Source organism: Chenopodium quinoa, unplaced genomic scaffold, assembly GCF_001683475.1.
Source record: "Chenopodium quinoa cultivar QQ74 unplaced genomic scaffold, ASM168347v1, whole genome shotgun sequence".
Taxonomy (NCBI): Eukaryota; Viridiplantae; Streptophyta; class Magnoliopsida; order Caryophyllales; family Amaranthaceae; genus Chenopodium; species Chenopodium quinoa.
In genome coordinates, this window is record NW_018745000.1 from 6,642,263 (window position 1) to 6,663,298 (window position 21,036).

At 37.2% G+C, this 21,036-nt stretch overlaps 2 protein-coding genes across 2 annotated transcripts; one reads left to right on the forward strand and one right to left on the reverse strand.

Annotated features, from left to right (window-relative positions):
* Positions 1 to 73: 73 nt before the first annotated feature.
* LOC110707614 (MORN repeat-containing protein 4-like) lies at positions 74 to 3,017 on the forward strand (the record flags this gene model as incomplete). The annotated part of the gene is made up of 3 exons (XM_021885641.1): positions 74 to 327; positions 1,454 to 1,712; positions 2,050 to 3,017. Coding segments are annotated over 3 exons (711 nt in total), but the record flags the coding sequence as incomplete, so codon positions are not given.
* A 1,739-nt stretch (positions 3,018 to 4,756) lies between these two features.
* LOC110707556 (peroxisomal 2,4-dienoyl-CoA reductase-like) lies at positions 4,757 to 18,027 on the reverse strand. Its single transcript, XM_021885574.1, has 5 exons — positions 17,722 to 18,027; positions 16,084 to 16,243; positions 7,718 to 7,887; positions 7,382 to 7,604; positions 4,757 to 5,068 (listed from the first exon to the last, which is right to left on the reverse strand). Exons 1-5 carry the CDS (start codon positions 17,908 to 17,910, stop codon positions 4,914 to 4,916), a joined length of 897 nt encoding a protein of 298 aa, XP_021741266.1. The 5' UTR covers positions 17,911 to 18,027; the 3' UTR covers positions 4,757 to 4,913.
* Between the last annotated feature and the right edge of the window lie 3,009 nt (positions 18,028 to 21,036).

The window sequence follows — 21,036 nt, forward strand, 5'->3', positions numbered from 1 at the left end:
TCTTTTTTTTTATAATTACAGATAAGTCCTTTCTTACATCTCAATGGATTTTAAAGAAAGAGATTAGGAGCATGTGAAGTATGATGGGAAGTATGATGGTTATGGAGTTGAAACATGGGCAAAAGGGAGTAGATATAGGGGTCAATATAGGAATGGATTAAGGCATGGAATTGGGATTTATAGGTTTTTTACGGGGGATGTTTATCAAGGTGAATGGTCTAATGGTCAATCTCATGGTTGTGGGATTTACTCTTCTCAAGATGGTAGTAAGTATGTTGGTGAATTCAAGTGGGGTGTTAAGCATGGATTTGGTTATTATCAATATAGGTAATTTTTTGGTTGAATTAGTTTTATTAATATTTTGATTGGTTTTAGAATTGTTATTATGTTGCTTAATGTTTTGTGGTATTTTTTGTGTAGTTTGAAGTTTCATGTGTTACATTGTTGTTTGTTGGTGTTTATGTCCATTATTAGTTTGCTATTATTTGGGTTTGGATTGGACTATAATAGAGTAAATCAATTATCTTATCATATGCTTGCTTATTGTAAAGGATCATATATGCATTATGTTTTGGAACTCGGATCAATGTAGGAAATTTATCGGTTACTCTACAAGTGAGGTCAAGCATAACTGTGTATCCAATGCATCCTACCTTGCCATGGTTAGTGGTAAAAGACTAGGAGCCTCTTTGAGGTGTTGAGGCTTAAGTGTTTTGATGAGGTTTAAGCACCTTTTTTTTTTCCCTTTCCAAAAAGAAAAGGAAGTGTTTGATGTTAATGCGCATTGTGTCGGGTGTTGTAACATTGGGGATGAGTATTTTAGGTTGAAATGAAGAATCAATATAAAACAAATTTGTCTGATTTATGTTTTAACTACTTTCATTGTCTGGATGATTTGGTTGGTGAAGCAGATTTATGGTAGTTGTTAGCAACTTCTCTGTTGCTTTTTTTCCTTGAGTAAGCTACTAAATTCATAATCTGTAATTGTAAAGACAAGCTAGTTGTTGTATGAGCCTTCTAAGAAAAGTGTTTCTTCTTTAGTAATCCTTTAACTACATTTCTATTGGTCTTTTGCTAACTAGCAAGTGAGGGAGTATTTCCTTGGTTTGGCTGTATATGTGGAGTTGACACTTGACAGTAGAACATATCATGGTCTTGTTTGCATCATGTTTAACCATGCATTAATTTTTTTGCTGTGGTTATAGAGTTATTTTAGTTAACAACATTGGAACTTATATACGTTTTGCTGATACTCACTAAACGACTTCTATTTGTACTACCTGTTTGTTAAAAGAGTCACTGGATAAATGATACACTCTTCACTATTGTTCTATAAAATTGTCAGAAAAGATATTATTGAACAAACCTCAGATGCTATGAACTTCAATGATTTAGTGTGGCTTTTTAATCCCAGCAAAAGGCTAAGCCCATGATATTCGTACTCATTTTGCAGAAATGGAGATTTGTATGCTGGTGAATACTTTGCTGATAAGATGCATGGTTTTGGAGTTTACAAATTTGGCAATGGACACCAATATGAGGGGTCCTGGCATGAGGGCAGAAGGCATGGGCTTGGTGTTTACACTTTCAGAAAATGGGAAGCTCAATCTGGTTACTGGCAAAATGGGCTTCTTGTCAAGGCTAGCTGTCAAACTCAACTGCCTGACTCCCCCTTTTCAGCTTACCCTTGCAAAGTTTCTATTGCTATCCAGATAAGAACGCTCTACTTCTCCATTATATGAAAATATTGTTGATTTTTTTAGTCTTGGTGTCTATTGTTTAGCACAGACAAGTGCTACTGCAGTCTAATTATACTCCCTTCGTCTAGGTATAGTAGTCACATATACTTAATTAATATGTCCGAGATTAATGAATGGTATGTGATTGACTTTCCCACTAATAAAGATTGATTAATTAGAAGAGAACTACAAAAATAACTATAATATAAGGTTTTTAGTAATATTGGGCCATATTCTTAATATGAGGAGATGAAACTTGGGAAAATGTAACCATCAGTATCTGAATTTTCTGCACTTATTCTGTATGCAGAAAGCAAGGCAAGCATCTGAAAGAGCATATAAGGTGAAATCAGTAGATAACAGGGTGAACAAAGTTGTAGCAGCTGCTAATAAAGCAGCTAATGCTGCCCGAGTGGCTGCTGTGAAAGTTGTTCAAACAAGGATGCATAAAGGAATCGATAGTAAAACATCGCTTCAATGTGTAATTAAACTCCTCATGAAAACATAACAAGCCAGCACTTGAATTTTCTGGAGGATCAGAATTCTATTCCCAAATTGATATCCTTGCTTATCATATGCTGTTTGATTTTCATACTTCGTCTCCATACTAGAAAAGAGAATGAGAACTGCTTTTTACTACAATCAGTAAAAGCAGATGTAGATGATCAAAAAGGTCAAATCTCAATCTTCGTAGCTTGTAAACCAAAATGTACATAGCTGAATATTAGTGATGTTCTGGAAATGGCACCGAAGGTAATGAAGGAAATGGCACCGAAGGTGTTGAATATTAGTTTGGTTGAATATAAATCTTCTAATACAGAGATCAATGCTCCTGTGTAGCTGTTTCTGTTCTGTTGATGTTAGCTATCTGGTTGTGTCTGCTCAGCTGGTTGTCCTGTTCAGCTATTAGATGCTGGTTCTTTTATCTTGATTACTGCAGGGTTGGTTTTCCTATCTGTGATGCTGTGAGCTGCTGTTTCTGCTACAATGCTGTGTCTGTTGTGCTGTGATGTCGAGTTTTCCCTGTGTTGATGTGATGCGCTGCTGTGTTGGTGTTGCTGTGTTGCTGTCTGCTTCCTTTTGTAGTGCTGTGTTGCTGGTTTATGGGGTGCTGTGATGCTGAGTTGATGTGCTTGCTCTGCTGCTTTGGTGTTGCGCTGTGTTTTGTTATTTTTGTAGCCTGTTGAGCTGCTTAGTTTAAGCTGTTTAGTTTGCTATTTATATGCTTCATTAGAACAGGTTTTTGGAGTATTTGAAGTAAATTTGTAACTTTATATATATGTTAGTGTTTATATATCAATTTAAGTGAAAAAAATGCAAAAAAAAAAAAAAAAAAAAAAAAAAAATATTGTTTTTTTGGCATTTTTGGCACCAGTTTTGGAAAAGAACTGGTGCTAAAAGTTTTTTTTTTAAAATTTTTTTGGGGACTTTTGGCACCGGTTATAAGTAAAAACCGGTGCGAAAAGTCATTTTTCCCACCGTTTTTGAACCGGTGCGAAATCTATTGGGTTTTAGCACCCCCCCCAAATCCAACCCAGTTCAAAACCAGTGTGAAATGGGGGGTTTAAACCGGTGGGGAATTCGTTTTTTTCGCCTAGTGAAGTTGGACCAATCAGACCACGACACGTGGCAGACACATAGCCCATCAGGAAAGTAGCCTCCTACGGCCAAACTTCCTAGGCAAAGCACAGTCACTCCTAGGTCTCTGAAACCTAGTATTGGGCACGTTTTCCAACACCCTAAAAAAGGGAGATATTCCCTTTGAGGAACATCATTAAAAAACATTTAATTCACATTAACTCACAATCAGAGAAAGTCAGACATCTGACACCTCGAACTGAGCAATTTCACATTGCAGATAATCTCTTGGAATCCAAGAAAAAACCCTCTACTTTCCGCACTTTACTCCTCATACACGTTCTAACTTGATCGACACCCACCCGCAGGAGTCTCCGTTGTTTTGCAGGTACAGGCGTCCAGAGGTCAGTCTTGGAATTGTAACTCTTCCGCAGGACATCAAAAAAACCCCGAAACAAAAGTACATTAAGATCACTTATTATTTAGGAAGCCCCAATTTATCTCCTTGATAAATAAAATTTGTTTATCAAATGGCAAAATTGTAAAAAAAATCAACAATTTTCCCTAGTCATCATGACATTTTTTTAAATAAATCAACTATTGTGGGGTCCATTTTCTAGTCATCATGGCATGATAATAAATAAATCAACTATCATGGGGTTCATTTTTTATAAAAAGTTGTTGATTTATTTGCAGTTTTGCCATTTGATAAATATATTTTGTTTATCAAGGAGATAAACTTATATTTTCTCATTATTTTGAAATAAATTAAATTAGGACAATTAAGGCCTTGTTCACTTCACCTTAAAAAAATAATATTCAGTAAAAATAATTTCAGTTCAGCCTAAATAATTCCAGTTCAGTAAAAATCAGTAATCATAAAGAAGAAATATAATAAAGAATCAGTAAAAATAATTTCAGTTCAATAAAATTAATTTAGTTCAATAAAAATAATTTAAGTTCAGCAAAAATAATTTCAGTTCAGTAAAAATAATTTTTATTCAGCAAAAATAACGTGAAGTGAACGGGGCCTAAATGAAGGTTATTGTTGAATAATTTAGAGTATTGTTGACAAATTCATGTTGTTTGATTAATTAACTTAGGTTAAGGTGTTGGTAATTTATAAAACAAGTTTTAAAAGCAATAAAGTTCTCCGTAGAGGAGTTGAAATCAGCCTGATCAGGGCTAGCTTCGTCTGGTAAGGCGCGAGTGCAAGCCTGCGGAGGACTGCAGGTCTGTCGCCCGGTCCGGGGCATCGCCGCCTGGCCGGGCGTGAGAATGAAGAAAGAATAGCGCTGGGTAGCCGCCCGATCGGGGCCAACAATGCCCGGCCGAGTGCGAGAACAAGGTTTTTAGAAAGGGCTTTCTCGCCCGATAGGGCAACCGCCACCTAGCCGGGTGCGTGAACACCCAAAACATTAAGTGTGAAGTCGCAAGAGTTTTTGGTAAATTTTAAATTTTTTTCATATATTACAACATGTTGTCTCAAGCACCATACCAAGTACGAATAAAAATAAGATTTTAATGAAGATAAGAGCAATGATCATCGATCATCCAGAATCCTTGTTTGTTTTTATTATTATTACTATTAACTGATTACAGCTTGCTCTTAGGAAGCCCAGTGGGAGCACTTCTTGATTTTTTCTCTACTACTCGAGAAAGTTCCTTCACTGCATCTTTGGGCAGATGGCGTGGCCGGCTCAGCCAGAGTCCTCCATCAACTGGAAGTGTTGATCCATTGACGTATTTACCTGAAAAATTGCAGAAGTTGATTCAAATCAGCAGTGTTCTTACAATTGCTTAAGAGGAAGATTATGTGCTTTATAAACATAGAGACAGCGTAATGTATCTAGTTAAGTTATTTCTTGTTGGTCTGCCAATCGTTAAGTCATTTTCGGTCTCTCTCTCCCTCGTTTAACCCCATCATGGTCCCACTCTTCCACTGTTCGTACCGGTGCACCCTCGGGTCTCCATTACCATTTTGAGGGACATTTGAAAGGAAGAAAAGCAAAGAAAGCGATTCTTGACATAACCCACTATAATGTTTGACCTTTGCTCCCTCTCCTTCATTGCAGCCTTTTAAGAAATCTTTTTTATTTTCTGTTTTCCGTCTCCTCCATGTTCAAATGTCTTATCAGTTCTCAGCATAGTGACGGTAAAAAGTAGGAATAGGAAACTGCAAGGAAGAAAAGACGGATATCTACCAATATCCAATTTGGACAAAATGTGACAAATTATCAGATTCCAATACCCTTCCCTTTTCCTTCACCATCTCAGTTACAAAAGCAGAAACTCTCCCTTTCTTTGGTTCCTCCGATCAATTTACTGCAAATAATCGATGAAAAGAGTACAAAACATTTGCCATCTAGTTGGTTCCAAGTCCTTTTACATTGACATGGTAACGCAGACGGTAAGTGCAAATATGCTTTTTATCAAAGGAACAGTCATTGTCCAACATCTAAAATCAAAAGGTAGGACCCTTTTCCCAACCACTGGGATACTAATGTACTACTGAAATTTTTAGAACTATCAGCAATGCCCTGATTTATAAAGATGATTTTACAAAGCCATATCAAGTTTTACAGAAATTAATTTCTAGACAGAATTCATAACCGCAGTTATATGATTCCTGATCGAGCAAAATAATCTTCTGGCCCAAATAATGCACAAAAAAAAAAAAAAAAAATGGGTAGGGGGAAAAGGTAAATAAGTACCAAACACATTCAATAGATTATATACAGAACATACTTACAAATACTAGGGAGGAAAAGAGATAAGGAACCCTGATTAATGATCATGCCTGGTGTAATTCTCATATATCAACTAAAAATCTCTTAAAAATAGAACAGATGTCTGATTGAAATACAAAATGTTCTGAGATATGGCAAACTGGCAACAGGAAGCCCGCCTCAGACATTCCAAGTTGTGAAGCAGGGAAATTATTTTGGACAAAAGTAATAATAAATTACTAATAATACGCAGCATGACTAAGCTCCATCAAGACACAAACCATCAGCGTTTGGCACTCTATGCATGGTTACCAAAAACGGTGACTTAATTTTATACACACAGCTCAATAGCTCATATTTGGAGCAGAGATACCAAGAAATGAAAATTAAGGAAGATAAAAATCAGACTTCACAGGTTGTCTAGTGAGTTAATTTTTTATTTATTTGTAAACAATTTAGGCAACAAATTCTTTCAGCTTGAGAAGGTTTTTTAGGGGGGGGAGTAACATCAGAAGAATATTTTGTAAGAACATGCCAACACAAAAATTTATGAGAGATTAGTTCCATAAAATTTCCAAATTTTTTTGCAATATTAGAGCACCTTGTAAAAGTGAAGCCTCACTTAGCAAATAAAGCAAACAATCACAGAGAGACTACACTCAGGAACGTTGGATGTCAACACAAACTACAGATTTGAAAATGGTTCCATATTCAATATTATTATAAAGGAGGGATGAGGAATTAAAGAGATTTTTGGAGCATAAATATATCTTAGTTTCAATGAAAGATATTAGTAAAAATCAAGCAGGTATGCAGGGAAGTAGTAGTTAAGTAGTTTGGTTGTCAATCTAATGTTGCATGTGGAACAATTATTAATATAAATCTGTGTTTTTGGTGTACCACACCACCTAACTGAAAAGTGACAGCTGCTTACTGTCCTTCTACATGGAAAAGGAATGTATCTACATTCTTTTTTCTTCCTACTGATTCACAAGCTCAAGTTTGCGTAAAAGAACTAAATTTCAAATTTTTTAACAAGGCATAAATAGTAAGAATAATAATATTCGACACTACAGTGCATGTCTATGGAGAAATGCAACTAGACCAGTACACTTGATATCATAAATGCCAGCAAGCATATATACGTCAATAAGCCATGGAGTCAATAATTGCACATCTTGACATCATTTTCTAGTAAATTTAGGAAGAGAGGGGGGGGGGGAGAGAGATGTTAGTAGTTTCTATAACAAAATACAACTTTTTATATACTAAGTACCATAATTAGGTACATCAAGTAGTAAAGAAGGAAAAAATACATAAAAATGAATTACTCACCTGCATCTGACGCAAGATAAACCGCAGCCATAGCAATGTCCCATTTCTCACCAAGTTTATAAAGTGGCATGTAATCTTTAGCTTTGCTTGTTATCTCTTCAGGTGCAAGTTTACTCATTCCAGGTGTATCACCAATTGGACCTGGCGCTATTCCATTGACTCTAATATCATAATCTGTACCCCATTCCAATGCCAAGTTTCTGGTAGTTGCATCAACAGCTGCCTGCGTCACCACCCACCAACTGGCAATTAATGGGGAGAGAAAGGAATAACCTAGAATACTGGAAGCAAAAAAATGTTTTTAAGGACCCAGATATAGCACTTTGTACAACTAACCTTGGCCGCAGATACATGAATTTGATACCAAGAAGCTGTGTAATGCAATGTCGCACTTATATTCAATATTAGTCCACCACTGGATTGCTTCCTTTCTGGGCCCCCTTTCTTGAGATATTTTAGTGCTTCATGGCACATAGTGAATGTCCCAACAGAATCAATATCCATCACTGCAGAGTAAGAAAGGTATGCAGTCAGTAGACAACATTAAAGATTTCTTAAAACTTCAAGAAAATTGATGTCCGCACTAGGGGTATTATTGATTTTAAAAAGTGCATGAACTTGAGCTCCACCTGACTTGAATAAATTGCAAGCGCATCACAAACTCAATCTTGAAATCGACTCAATGAATTCTAGGTTTGAACTTGACTCAAGATAGACTTGAAGATAAATGTCAATTAGTTTAAAATAACTACAAAGTGTATTAATATAAAAAATGTTTGAATAAGGAGTAAAAATTAACAACTTTTGAGTTTGTGTATTTTGAAAATATATTTAGCAATTGGCATATTGCTATAGCGATATACCAGAATAAGTATTAAACTAATAACTGGGTAAGACAAAAGTAAATGTGATAGAGGAAGCAACACTTCACTTAATTTTAAATAAGGAGCAGCCAATAGATGATGTCCTACATTGCATTTCCCAAGTATTTCAATCTAATCTTGTAGCCATGGTATCTCCCCTCCCCTTATCTCCTCTTAGTGAGATCCATTAAGAAGGCAAAGCCATGAAGCCTACCATGGAATTCTCCTCTTGAGGGCTTTTGCTTACATGATTAATATAATAGTAGGTTACTAATGAGGGGGCTAGAGTTTGCTATCTCAATAGACATATATGAGCTTTACAAACTCAAGTGTACATCTTGCTTACATGTTTCTTCATTTTTTAACCGTACAATGTGTGGAGGAATTGGATTTTGATTGGAAATAGCAAAAACTGAGACAACACGACCCGACTTGACACGAACAGAAACGGGTTAGTGCCAAGGGTTTACGACCCGTTTAACACGACATGACACGACACATTTAATTAAACAAGTCAGGTTGGTGTTGAGATTACCAACACAAAACCGATACAACTCAGCCCTCCTAAGAAACGTAACTAATAATTTAGGGCATTGACAATAAATCTCTTGAAAGAAGCCAACTCTTTTAAATATAACACGACCAAGAATCAAACAAGGAAAAAGTATATTAGTGTTAAGGGTTTCCGACACGTTTTTAAGTATATGGTCACCACGACATGACAAGTTTTACTAAACGGATTGCATTGGTGTTCAGTTTTCCCAACTAGCTTATTTTCAAATATGAACACAAGCACGGCACGATACAACACGCTTGCCAACTCTAATCTTAATGGGGGAGTCGATAACTCAATTTGGCATTGTGACTATTATATTTCATAGAACTGAAAAGGGCAAGGAAAAGAAGGTGATGGTGCAACTGAATCATGAAGTGCTTTACAAAACTTCAAGCACAATTGCACAATTTCTTGAGAAACAGTCTCTTGCTCGAAGATTTTTAGCTCAGTACTGGTCTAGGACTCAGTGCATGTGTGTGCTGCTGCACCATATTGTGGTTCAGGTTAGGAAAGGTGGTGGCATAAGACGTGGGAATGGTTGGGAGATGATGATTTCACATTGCAGCATGTTGGAAGCGACATTACTGTGTTACAGAACCTTTCCAACGACTTTTTACTTTCTTTACAATTGAATAAGTGAGAGTCCTGCAAGTGATAAATCATAGATTTATGAGAAAAAACAGAATGAGTTTTGGGCTTATCTTTACACGCTGACAACTTGGTTTAAGACTTGCAGATTCCTCCTGACTTTAATTTAATCTGTCATGTTCAAGCGGCTTTTGGCTAGTAAGTCTTTATTTTCTAGTATCATGTGATCTCTATTGTAAGGAACATAGAGTTATGCAATTTGCCTTCATATAGAGTTCATTAAGATGGTCTTACCATTTCATGAAGCTCGGATGCTGAACGTTAATTAAGCCAAAAAAAAATGTGTAAATGTCACTTTCTGATCAGGAATGTTTTGATGACTAATGAAGTGAAAAGTTTCCCTTACAATTTCATGTGTTTAGAAGAGTAATTTTAAATATTTCAAAAAGAGGAGTAATTTCAAAAGAAAGAGTGTTTCCATAATTTCAATGAATAGGTCTAAATTAAGTTAGTTAGACTACTTAGGCAAATGAGGCTTAAAAATAATAAAATAGAAAGCAGAAAAAATAAAGAAAATAAATAAAAATAATAATAAAAACAGCCTAAATTTTCAGCAATTTGTATTTTACATCTGGTCTCAAAAACATCCAAACTAATTTTCCATCCAAAATTTCTAGAATCCAAATTGAATTATCCTCTCTCCCTCCCTACCGCTCCCACCCCCTTTTGACGAGTGACATATAATGTCACTTCAAGGTTAGGTTTCGTGCTTGTTTTTAGCTTGTTTTTGTAGCTTTTGAATCCAATAATATTCATGCATTGTGCTTCACTGGTAAATGGTGAGTGCACGTTTATGCTCGTTTTCTTAACGGTTTTCATGCATTGCCTTATCAATTCTACTCTCCCATTTGCTTTGCTACCTTTGTGTAGGTTTCTTGGGATTCCCAAGTTTGTTGGGAGGTTGTTTGGCCGAGCATGGAAGCCTAGAAAGAAGCATGAAGCTAAGGAGGAGAGTGAAGGGAGAAATAGCAGGCCGTGCTCATGGGACCAGCACGCCCTCACCAGTTTTGTAAAAAAAGACTCCAAACAAACTGATTCCCTCATGCATGGACTGCACAGTTAGCTTGGATCTTGAGCATATTAAGGGTTAGGTTTGGGATTAATTGTGATCAACTGCTTTACTTTTCATGATCTTCCAATAATTTCATATGAATGGCCAATCATTTGTTTTAATTGGGTGAATTGACCAAGGATATGACGATAGTGTGATCTACTGAGATTCATTGAAAGATTTCTTTTAATTGTACCTTGTTGTATGCAAGCTTATGATGATAGAGTAATCTTGTGTGTATGAGAAATCAATCAACCCCAATAGGTTGATAGGTTGTTGGATTGTGCTTTAAATCATTGATAATGAATTTGTTAGTTCACATCTTATTCTCATTTCCTATACCCTTGGTGTTGCTTGAGTGAAGAGTTATGCTTGACCCATTTCCTTCGTGCTTGATTGATGTGATTACTTCATTCATAAAATCTCTAGTCTTTGTTTAGTGTGTTTAGTTTAATCACTTTAGTCTGTAACGAGCTAGCTAAATCTCCATACTTTACTAGATATGTTAGGATTTATAATTGTTTTGATAGTTAGGGTGTTTTATTTGACAATAGAAAATATCCTTCATCACCTCTCTCTTTCTCTCTCCAATTAGAATACCCTATTTTTCTCCCCCCTCCCCCCCCCCCCCTTTTCACCATAAAATCCATCCATCTCCTATGCATATTTTCATTTTCTCTCTTCTCTTTCACTTTGAAACATCAATCGATATTTTTCATTGCTTCAAATCTTCCTATAAAATATCTCTCCATCTCTAAAAATAACAACAACAACTCTCCAATCTCACTTGAGATCAATTTTCCAAAAATACCAACAATTGGTAGACACAAAATGAATATCCCATTTTCATTACCAAATCCAATTAATCTTGTTAAGACATAAAAATATGTAAATATTATTTGTCCATATTAGCCTTCTAATATATTAGGGTATTGTGTGTAAACCCTAGTATGCGATGTATATATACTCTGTGAATATTGAATAGAAGCCTCGAAGGAGAATTATCGTATCAATCTTTCTCTCTTCATCTTTGTTGGGTAACTTGCATGCAACATTGTTGCCTAATTACTCCACCAAAATCAAACCCATCTTTGAATTTCATACGGTAACTGAGAAGTTTTTTTTTTTTTTTTAAAAAAAAAAATTTCCCAAATGAGTTAATTATGTAATTTCAATCAAATCACAAATTTGCTATGAATTTGTCATTTTTTTTGTTTTTGGAAAATTGTTTGACTCTGATGTTTATTGTAGCAAATTTTGAGCAAAACAAGCTAATGAATGCATTTTTGCAAATGAGCAAATTTATGTAATTGAGTTCATCTAAAACAAACAAGTTTAAAATTTATTGCACGGACTTGTAAATTGGTTATTGTGTTACTCATTTTGAGATAAATGAGCAAAATTCTTTAAAATGGCATTTTGTAGACATGCGAAAGTTCTGCTCATATATGATTAATGAAAGAAAGTTACAAAGTCATGTTTAAGAATTTACTCATTTTATCGAATAAGCAAAATTTTGTATATTAAAAGATCAACAATTAAAATGTTCATCAGTTAACGTTGCAAGCTTAGATTATTTAGGTTGTTTCGTATATTGTTTGATGAGATGATTTGATGAATTAGAAGGTGTTGTGGCATAATGCCTTTTTGTCTATATCGTTGTACAGTGGTGTCTTTGGTTAGAATGGAAAAAAAATTGTGTAGGAGCTAGACGATCAGACAAATTGCCATGGGATAGAGTTACCCAGGCTTTAGTGGGCTCATCAATCATATCGATCAGGCTTACATGTAACAGCTTCTTAAGTTAGAAAAAAGCCTATCTTCCTACGTGCTCTTCTTATTTAATTCAACACATTATTCTCTTATTAAAAAGCTATATTTTTTTGGGTTAAATTATGCTCAGAGGAGCATATATTTCGTGAGACTCGATTTAGGTTTAGGCATTTTGCTACTTTATCTCTGAGTATATTGCAGATTGAACACGCTAATTTTACTAAATAAAGCAACGCCATCCGACTACAAAGAAACACTGAAACTTTTCAACCCAAACCCTTAAACCAATCACCCATAACAAATAATGATCTCATTTAATCTACTAGAAACCACCCAAGGCAAGGAGACCAAGGACTCAATTTAAATTTCACAAATATGAAAGATGTCACTTAAGATGAGATGTAGGCTTTTCCAACCAACCGTTCATTTTTGAAATGTGTTTATCAGATTATTATTATCAATTTTGATAATTACATTTCTATAGCCATGCTCATATACTAGCTTCAAACAAAAATATTCTTTGCCTCTACCAATCAACTACTAACATATCATGAAAATGCCAGGTAACGCCAAGCTTGGACATAGCTGCATTATCTCGTACAACCACACTCAGACCAAAACCCATCAGGAAAAATCAATGAGCAGCAGCAACAGCAATAAAGAAAGGGGGCAACTGAAAGGTAGAAGCTTTTTAGAGGCTTGTTCTATCCCAGTAAGCAAATAAACTCCTTACGACTTTCTCAATACCCCATCTCCCCTTAATCTCTTCAACACACATTGCAGTTCACCTTCCTTTTACTCCAGCAAACTCACTTGCTTCCTCTACAAGCAAATCCTATACGCTAAAAATCTTTCCACTTTCCTATACCCAATGCACTACGACGAGTTGAAGTCCCTCCTCCCTGTCCTTCTTCAGTTCCCCTAGCAGCTTATCAATATAGGCAATGTTCCTAAAAAATCTCTCCATGGAAACTTCTCCTATTTCTACATTCTACCTCCCCAAATGGCCCACCAATATGACACAGATCTGCAACGTATTAACACATTCATCCTCTTAAAGCAAGCCCCAACAAGGTCACAAGGAAATAATCTGCTCAAACTCCCTGTGACACTCTTCCTAAAGCAGCATAATGAAGACACAATTCCTCCGAGTGTGTAATTCAATTTCCACCGTTGTCCATTCATGAAAGAAAAACTGTACAATAAAATTCCCCAAGGCTAAAAAAAACTTGTGAAGATCCAACCTAGGCTGGTTTGGGCTCCACTGTATGCCCTCCAAAAAAAATATATTTTAATTCTTGTAGTGTTCTAAGTTTTTTTCTATATGTCTGAACAACCCAAAGTTGCAGCAACCCCAAACTCAATAACCTCTGCCCAAAGAGAGCTTAGTCAGCTGAACGACCAGAATATTCCCTGTCCTCTAAATTCTAGCAAATGTTACCGACAGAAGAATGAGAACTCAATAGTATGATAAGGACTTGTTCTCTCTCAAATGGAAAGGGGCGCTAAATCTTTTCTATATACCAACAGCCAGAATTCTCATTGATTAGCTCACATACATTCAAATTCTCACACAAGTTACCTCTAGGCAAACTATCTGTGATTGAGTTCTACAAATCCAAGGACTCGCCAAACTTAATCTGTAGTCCACCATACACAAGCCATCTCATTCCTCACTATACCACCCATTTTGGCACCCTCAAACACCCCATCATTTCTAGCTAAGATTACATCCAGCAATGAACTCAAGACATCTATTTCTGGGAAACATCATGCCCTTGAGTTTAACCTGCCAAGGAAAAAGTGTGGGGCATACGACGCCACACTTGCTTCATCAAAAGCGCTGCATTAAACATCTTCAAATCAAGAAAACAAAGACCGCATGCTGCCTTGGTGCTACAAAGTTTCCTCCATGCAGCCCAATGCATCTTTGGCACACCTTTCTTTCAACTCTACCCAAAATGTGAAATCAATGAGTCAATGACTATAGTTCATCTGAAAATGAAGGAAGGAAATAAGGTTGGAATTAGATGGACCGCTACCTTAATCAAAATTTCTTGTCCTGCTTTACACAAAATTATAACTTTCCATGCTTGGAGTCTTCTAACACACCTTTTCTATAATACCTTTACTCCTTTAATTATCACCTTAGATTTTCCAATAATTATTGGAGAGCCCAAGTATCTATCATCAATATCCAGAATCTCACTCTAAAACTAGCAGCAAGGATCCCCTTTCTCTCCTTTATAAGATGATAGTTTTATCAAGATCCATTAATTGCCAAAAGCCTTTTTCATACACCTCCAAGTCACCTCACGAATAACCCCAGCTTTCTCAACATTAGCACATGCAAAAAATATACTTCTTCCTCCGTTTTTTATTAGATGCATCACTTTCAGATTCACAGACTCCTAGGCAATTTTTGGAGATGAAAGAGATAGAGAGAAAGGAAAAAGTAGACCTATGTGATATGAGAGAGAGAGAGAGAGAGAGAGAGAGAGAAATTTTATTAAACAAAAAGGAAAGTGATGAATCTAAATTAAAATTTCCAATATAGAAAGTGATGCATCTAAAAACAATAAGTATTATCTGCAGAAAATAATAGAGAAAATGCTAGCCTAGGACAGTTTCAAGAAGGGAGGGGAGATCCAGTGATGCGAGAGGGAAGAACCAACTTGAATTTTATTACATAATATATATTTGTTTCTTTTCATTTATTATTTTTTTGTTGGGGGATATATATGCCTCAATTCTCAAATAAACTCCAGATTTGTATGGTATGTTAGTAACTATCTCTGAATGTAGACTTGTGAGTTTGTTAATGAATAAGCTACTGTTATGATATAAAGTGAAAAATGATAAAAGGTGAGTGACGATGGTTGGAATTTTGTGCTTTACCTTGGAATTGTTAGTGGAATTGTTAGGTAGGATCTCTGGATGTTTGTTAGATTTGCAATGTGATTGGCATGAAAATTCATATATGGATACATGTTAAGGTTTTAGTATTCTAGCTTTTACAATTCGTTTTAGGATAAGAAATTTCTTTTTTCCAGTCTAAAAACTTATTTCTAAACACAAACAACGGATTTCTCCCGCCACGTGGACCAATTAAACTCTGCCACATGTCATCCACGTGGACCAACCAGAATCCGCCACGTGTCACCTCGTGAGAGGTCCAAAGTGGGCAGATTGCCAACTAGGAAAATGGCCTTTAACGGCCCAAATACCTAGGCAAGGTTTCTGAAAACCTAGTACTGGGCACACATTTCAAGAGCCTATAAGAGGGAGATGTTAGGGAGATGTTCCCTCTGAGGAACATCATTCAGAAATTCCAAAACACACGGGTACATTGATAGCTGCGCATTAAACCCAACATTAATTGCACTCCTTGAGGGCTAAGGCTCGGATATTGAGACTGTCTCAGAGAGTCGGGTGATCACTCCCCTTCCGAGAGGAGCCTGATCCCCTTTACTTTCCACATCTTTACGTCCGAACACATTCTAACTTGATCATCGGAGGCGGAACTCCCACCCTCGGGAGTCTCCGCTGTTTTGCAGGACGTAGGTCCAGTCTTGGTGCTATAACTCTCTCGCAGGACACATAAAAAACACCAAAACAACACCCATTGCTAGTCATACTTCAGATTTCAAAAGCTTATCATGCAAGTCATTTCCTCTTAATTATACATTACTTTTTATAATCAAGAAGACAGTATATACTCATAGAAGTGATATGTCATGTCATAATTGTGGTGCTTGAAGAAGGACATCATGCCAGCCATTTCAGATGATAGGATGGATTAACTCCTAACCTGTTCGAAATCCATTAGGAGATAAATCCTCTGCAGATGCAAGAAAATTGCCAGCTGCAGCATTTACAAGAATGTCAATCTGTCCATAATGCTGGAAAGTTGACTCAACTACCCTTCTTGCATCTTCCAGCTTTCGTACATCCCCTTCAAACCCAATGGCCTGCAGATAACAAAGATATTGATGCAAATCAGGAGAAAAATTCTACAGGCTAAGGAATGAGAAACAGAACCATTCAACTATTACATTCTATAAACTACCAGACAAGCTCCGCTACATACGGTTAAGTCAAAATTAAACTCTATCCACATACAAATGCCAAAATAAAAAATTATAAAAAAGGACAGAAGGGAGAAGGGAGAGACTATAGTTGTTGGAAAGTACAAGACACAGTAAGTTGAGGTTTCATACTTAAAGCACGACAACCGCCGCATAAATTAAGCAGGACCAAAATGAAAAGTCACCACATGTATTAAGATTGTCCAGCACCTTTACCAACAGGTTTCATTGCAATAACCTATTTAATGAGGTTGGTTTGCCTCAACTCTAATCACGTCTACAGGAACAATTCACAGTACTCCTGTTGTATAATTTTCAGCTAACTTTCATACAAAAATTACTTCAGGAAGTAGTAGGAATGAGATTGTTATCTAAAAGGAAAGTATTTAACTTTATAATAAAGAACTAAATCGCAACATCTCTACCTTTAGGCCTATTGCAATAACCTGCTGTGATACCAGCATCAAAAGCTACCCTACCATGCATTAGTAAGACAACTTTTTCTACCCATTGTAGTCTGCAAATTTCCTCCTTCAACGGCTCGTTAGGTAACCAGTTATAAACAATGGTAACAGTAGTGAATTTGAGTGTAAATTTTGGAAAGATAATCAATGTTCATTACCACGATCACTCAAGATAACCCCCAAATTGTCTATTTTTCTTCCTAATCTCCCTTTCACATCTAATATCACCTCCCAAGTGATAATGGATGGTAATCAATAAAAGAAAGGCTTAGGTGATGAGTTTGTCCATGAAAATTATAGGTTGTTTTCCATACTAAATTACCCTTTATTTAATTCACATTACTGCAATTTATTACCGGCTACCAAACACCTATACTAAACAGCCCAAACGCCCCGAAAGGTTACACGGTTGAATTCAACAAAGCAAAGCTCCATATTAATGATTTAATGGAGCCACATAGCACCATAAAAGATTTCAATTCCACACAGAAATACACTAAACCATCTATAGGAGAGTAAAGAACAAGTTCCCAAAGCTACATACTACAGCAAAATGATCTGCCAATATAAACAGGAAAAAAAGTAATAATAAAGTCCAAATTAAAAGGTCAATCAATCAATCAAAGCCTTAATCCCATAAGTGGGGTCGACTACATGAACTAAAAGCGATTATTCCGTGTATTCATTGACAAAAATTCCAAAAAAAAATAAACACCCAAAATCAATCATTTCAATTATTTGCATGTCAAATCCACCCAAGTAGAAAGCACAAGACCAGTCAAATTCTCAATACAAAATAACATAAAAATTAAGAAATCTTGATAAAACCAAAAACAAATTTAAAAAAATAAATAAATAAATAAAATCCAAATCAATTTCGAGGTAAGGAAGGAGTACAGGAGTGCCAAGGGAAGCGAGTGACGAAACGGCAGCATCAAGAGCTTGTCTACGCCTGCCCATGATTGCGATAGAAGCACCATGTTTCCCAAACTGAGTTGCAATCTCAAACCCAATTCCAGACCCACCTCCTGTTAACAGCGCCACTTTTCCCTTCAGTACATCTTCCTTGAATGGAGATTCCATCATTTTGACTGATAGGTGGAAATTGAATTTGGCCACACCAGTTATTACGATGATTTCGATGATAATCGTAGTAGATGATTTGCTGACGAATAGTGTCTAATTTACAACTAACAGATCATATTCCGGGACTGTTTTGTCATTTCATTTCTATATGCCGGAGTCACCGAGGCCATTCAGAGTCGCCCTGGTAAATGATCACTCCGTTTCTTTTTAGTTGACATGTTTTCTTTAATTACTTTTGTCAATACACAATTTTAACCATTAATACCTTTAATTATCGATAAATAAAAAGTGTGAAAAGTTGATATTTTGAAATATAGATCATGACGAATCTAATAAGATCACATGACTATATTTTTCATTACGTATAAAGCACAAATCATAATCAAAGGGGAGTGAGTGAATAGTGCTTAAGTCAAATCGTATCAACTAAAAAAACGGAGGTAGTATTAGTTTTGAGCGAAAGGTTAAAGGCTTAATCTCAGTCCTCTAATATTTTCGGCTAAGATCCGCAACCGACTATATGAAATATTAACCCAACAATGAGTGATTTCCTTAAAAATTGCTTAAATAAACAAAAATATCACAATTACACTACTTTTGATAAAGAAGGTATTGGGTGCAGACTGCCCACGAAAATTTACGTGCGGCAGGCTTGGCTGATATATTTCACTTGTTGGCTGATATGTTCCATCTGTTCGCTGATATGATCCTTTAGTTGGCTGATATCTTTATTTTGTTGGCTGATATCTTTATTTTGTTGGCTGATATATATATTTTAATTGTTAGCTTATATGTTTCATTTTGTTGGCTGATATGTTTAATTTGTTGGCTTACTTATTGCTTTTGTTTGTTGATTTCATCCTTTTGTTGGCTGATATGTTTTATTTGTTAGCTGATTTGTTCCTTCTGTTGGCTGATAAGTACCTTTTGTTAGCTGATATATTCCTCTTGTTGGCTGATATGTATCTTTTGTTGGCTGATAAATTCATTTTGTTGGTTGATACGTTTTTATTAATGTCTGATATGTCCCTAATGTTGACTAATATCAGACATCAATTGGCCGATATGTTCATTTTAATGGCTTATATGCGTCATTTGTTGGCTAATATGATTAACAACATACAATATACTTTCATTTCCTTCTCTCTCTCCTCTTTCCCCTTCTTCCTCTCTTTCTTTCTCTTGTTTCAAATGAGAATGGGGTTCATTTCATTTCCTTCTCTCTCCTCTTTCCCCCTCTTCCTCTCTTTCTTTCTCAAATCAGCCACAAATCCTCACGCCACCCCACCGAACCCACCGTCCACCGAACCCACTGCACCCACCAACCATTGAACACACCCACCGAACCCACCCACCACCACCTCTACCTGAAGCCAAACCCATCGCAAATCACCAACCACCGAACCCACCTTAAGCCGAACCCACTCACCACCACCTCTACCTTAAGCCAAACCCACTGAACCCACCACCACCTCTACCTTAAGCCGAACCTGTTTTGGTTAAAAAATACCCAGGCCACGTGGCCCAATTAGAGGGTGACACGTGTCACCTTAGGGGAGGTTCAAAATGAACCAATCCGTAGGGAAAAAGACGGCATTCAGGGCTCAATTCCCGAGAAAAGCCGCAAACCGGAGCAGCCCCCCCAAATCTAGGTCTGAATGACCTAGGTAGGGGCACATTTACCAACGGCCCTATAAATAGGGAGATTTCCCCCATTTTGGGGACACGTTCATTTATTACATTACAATCAATTCTTTCACATCAAAGAAAACCCTGATATCGGAATTCGAGAAGATCTCACTTTACTTTCCACACCTTTTCACTTTCTCCGTACACGTTCTAACTTGATCGTCGGAGGCGGAACTCCACCTAACCGGAGTCTCCGTTGTTTTATAGGTACAGGCACTCGAAATCCAGTACACAGAAAACCCCGAAACATTTGGCGGCGTTTGTTGGGAGAGTACCTCTAAGATGGTTTCTCAAGAGACTGTATCGCCTCCTGAGAATAAGCAGCCTACGGCTGAGGTCTATTCAAACCATGATATGGAACCAGAGGTCGAAACATATACGATCGCATATGGATCCCTCAATACAAGGCGCATCCGTTCCAAAGACAACAAGGAACGGGGCGATGCTCAAGCAGGTCCGAGTAAATCATCCGGCCAGCCACAGGCGGCAGGACAGTCTGCTCACATCACCCGAGACGAGTTCATGAAATTCATGGCAAGTTTTAAGGGAGAGATAAAGGATTTGATCACCAAAAGGACGGCTGGTCCCAACAAGGGTCAGTCGGCTAAGAAACTTTCTCATTCTGAGAAGAACAAGCCTGTTAGGGACCGAGAGCCCACTCCGCATCCTAAAATAAAGGAGAGGACTCAGCCCTTGATTGATCTGTCTAAGTTTCGCTTCCCCGAGACAAAGAAGAAGAAGGCCATTCGGCATGTTCAGCCGGATGGCACCAAGAAGACATTTTCCGATGCTCTCCTTTACATCGAGCAAAAGAAAAATCAGCAACTGTCTAAGTCAGCTTCAACGTCGAGTTTCCCAAATAGCTTCAAGAATACCTTGATGAGGTATTCTCAATCTGTACAAGAGAGCCTATCAGGAGGCCCGTTCGTCCATACAGTTCCTCAAATGATCGGTTCGACCCCGTATGTGCCTCAGCAGCCATACAGGTCATTTACCCAGCCTTACATGGAGCCTGCCCTCTTCGGGGGTCAAGCGGCATATAACGTCTGGCCACTAGACTGGCAGCTCCGTCTGCTAAAACCTGGGGAACAACCTTCTGCGTTCTCCTAGGAAATAACTGAGGCAGCATAGCCGGCCAAGGTTAAGAATGTCATGGTGCGTACTTATGATGGTACCACTAAACCAGAAGACCACCTGTTGGCATACACCCACCTCATGTACTTGCAGGGATTGGATGACACCGCATGGTGCAGGTGCTTCCCAGCCATGCTGAAGGGCATTGCCCGTAGCAATGAAAGGTCCGGCAAAAAACCGGAATAAAGACAAGTACGCCACTTCCATGAGGATATTGGCCATGACACCAACGACTGCTATAGCCTCAAGCGGATGTTGAAATCTTAAATCTTCAAGTCTAAGGTAACCCTGAAAATGGACCCT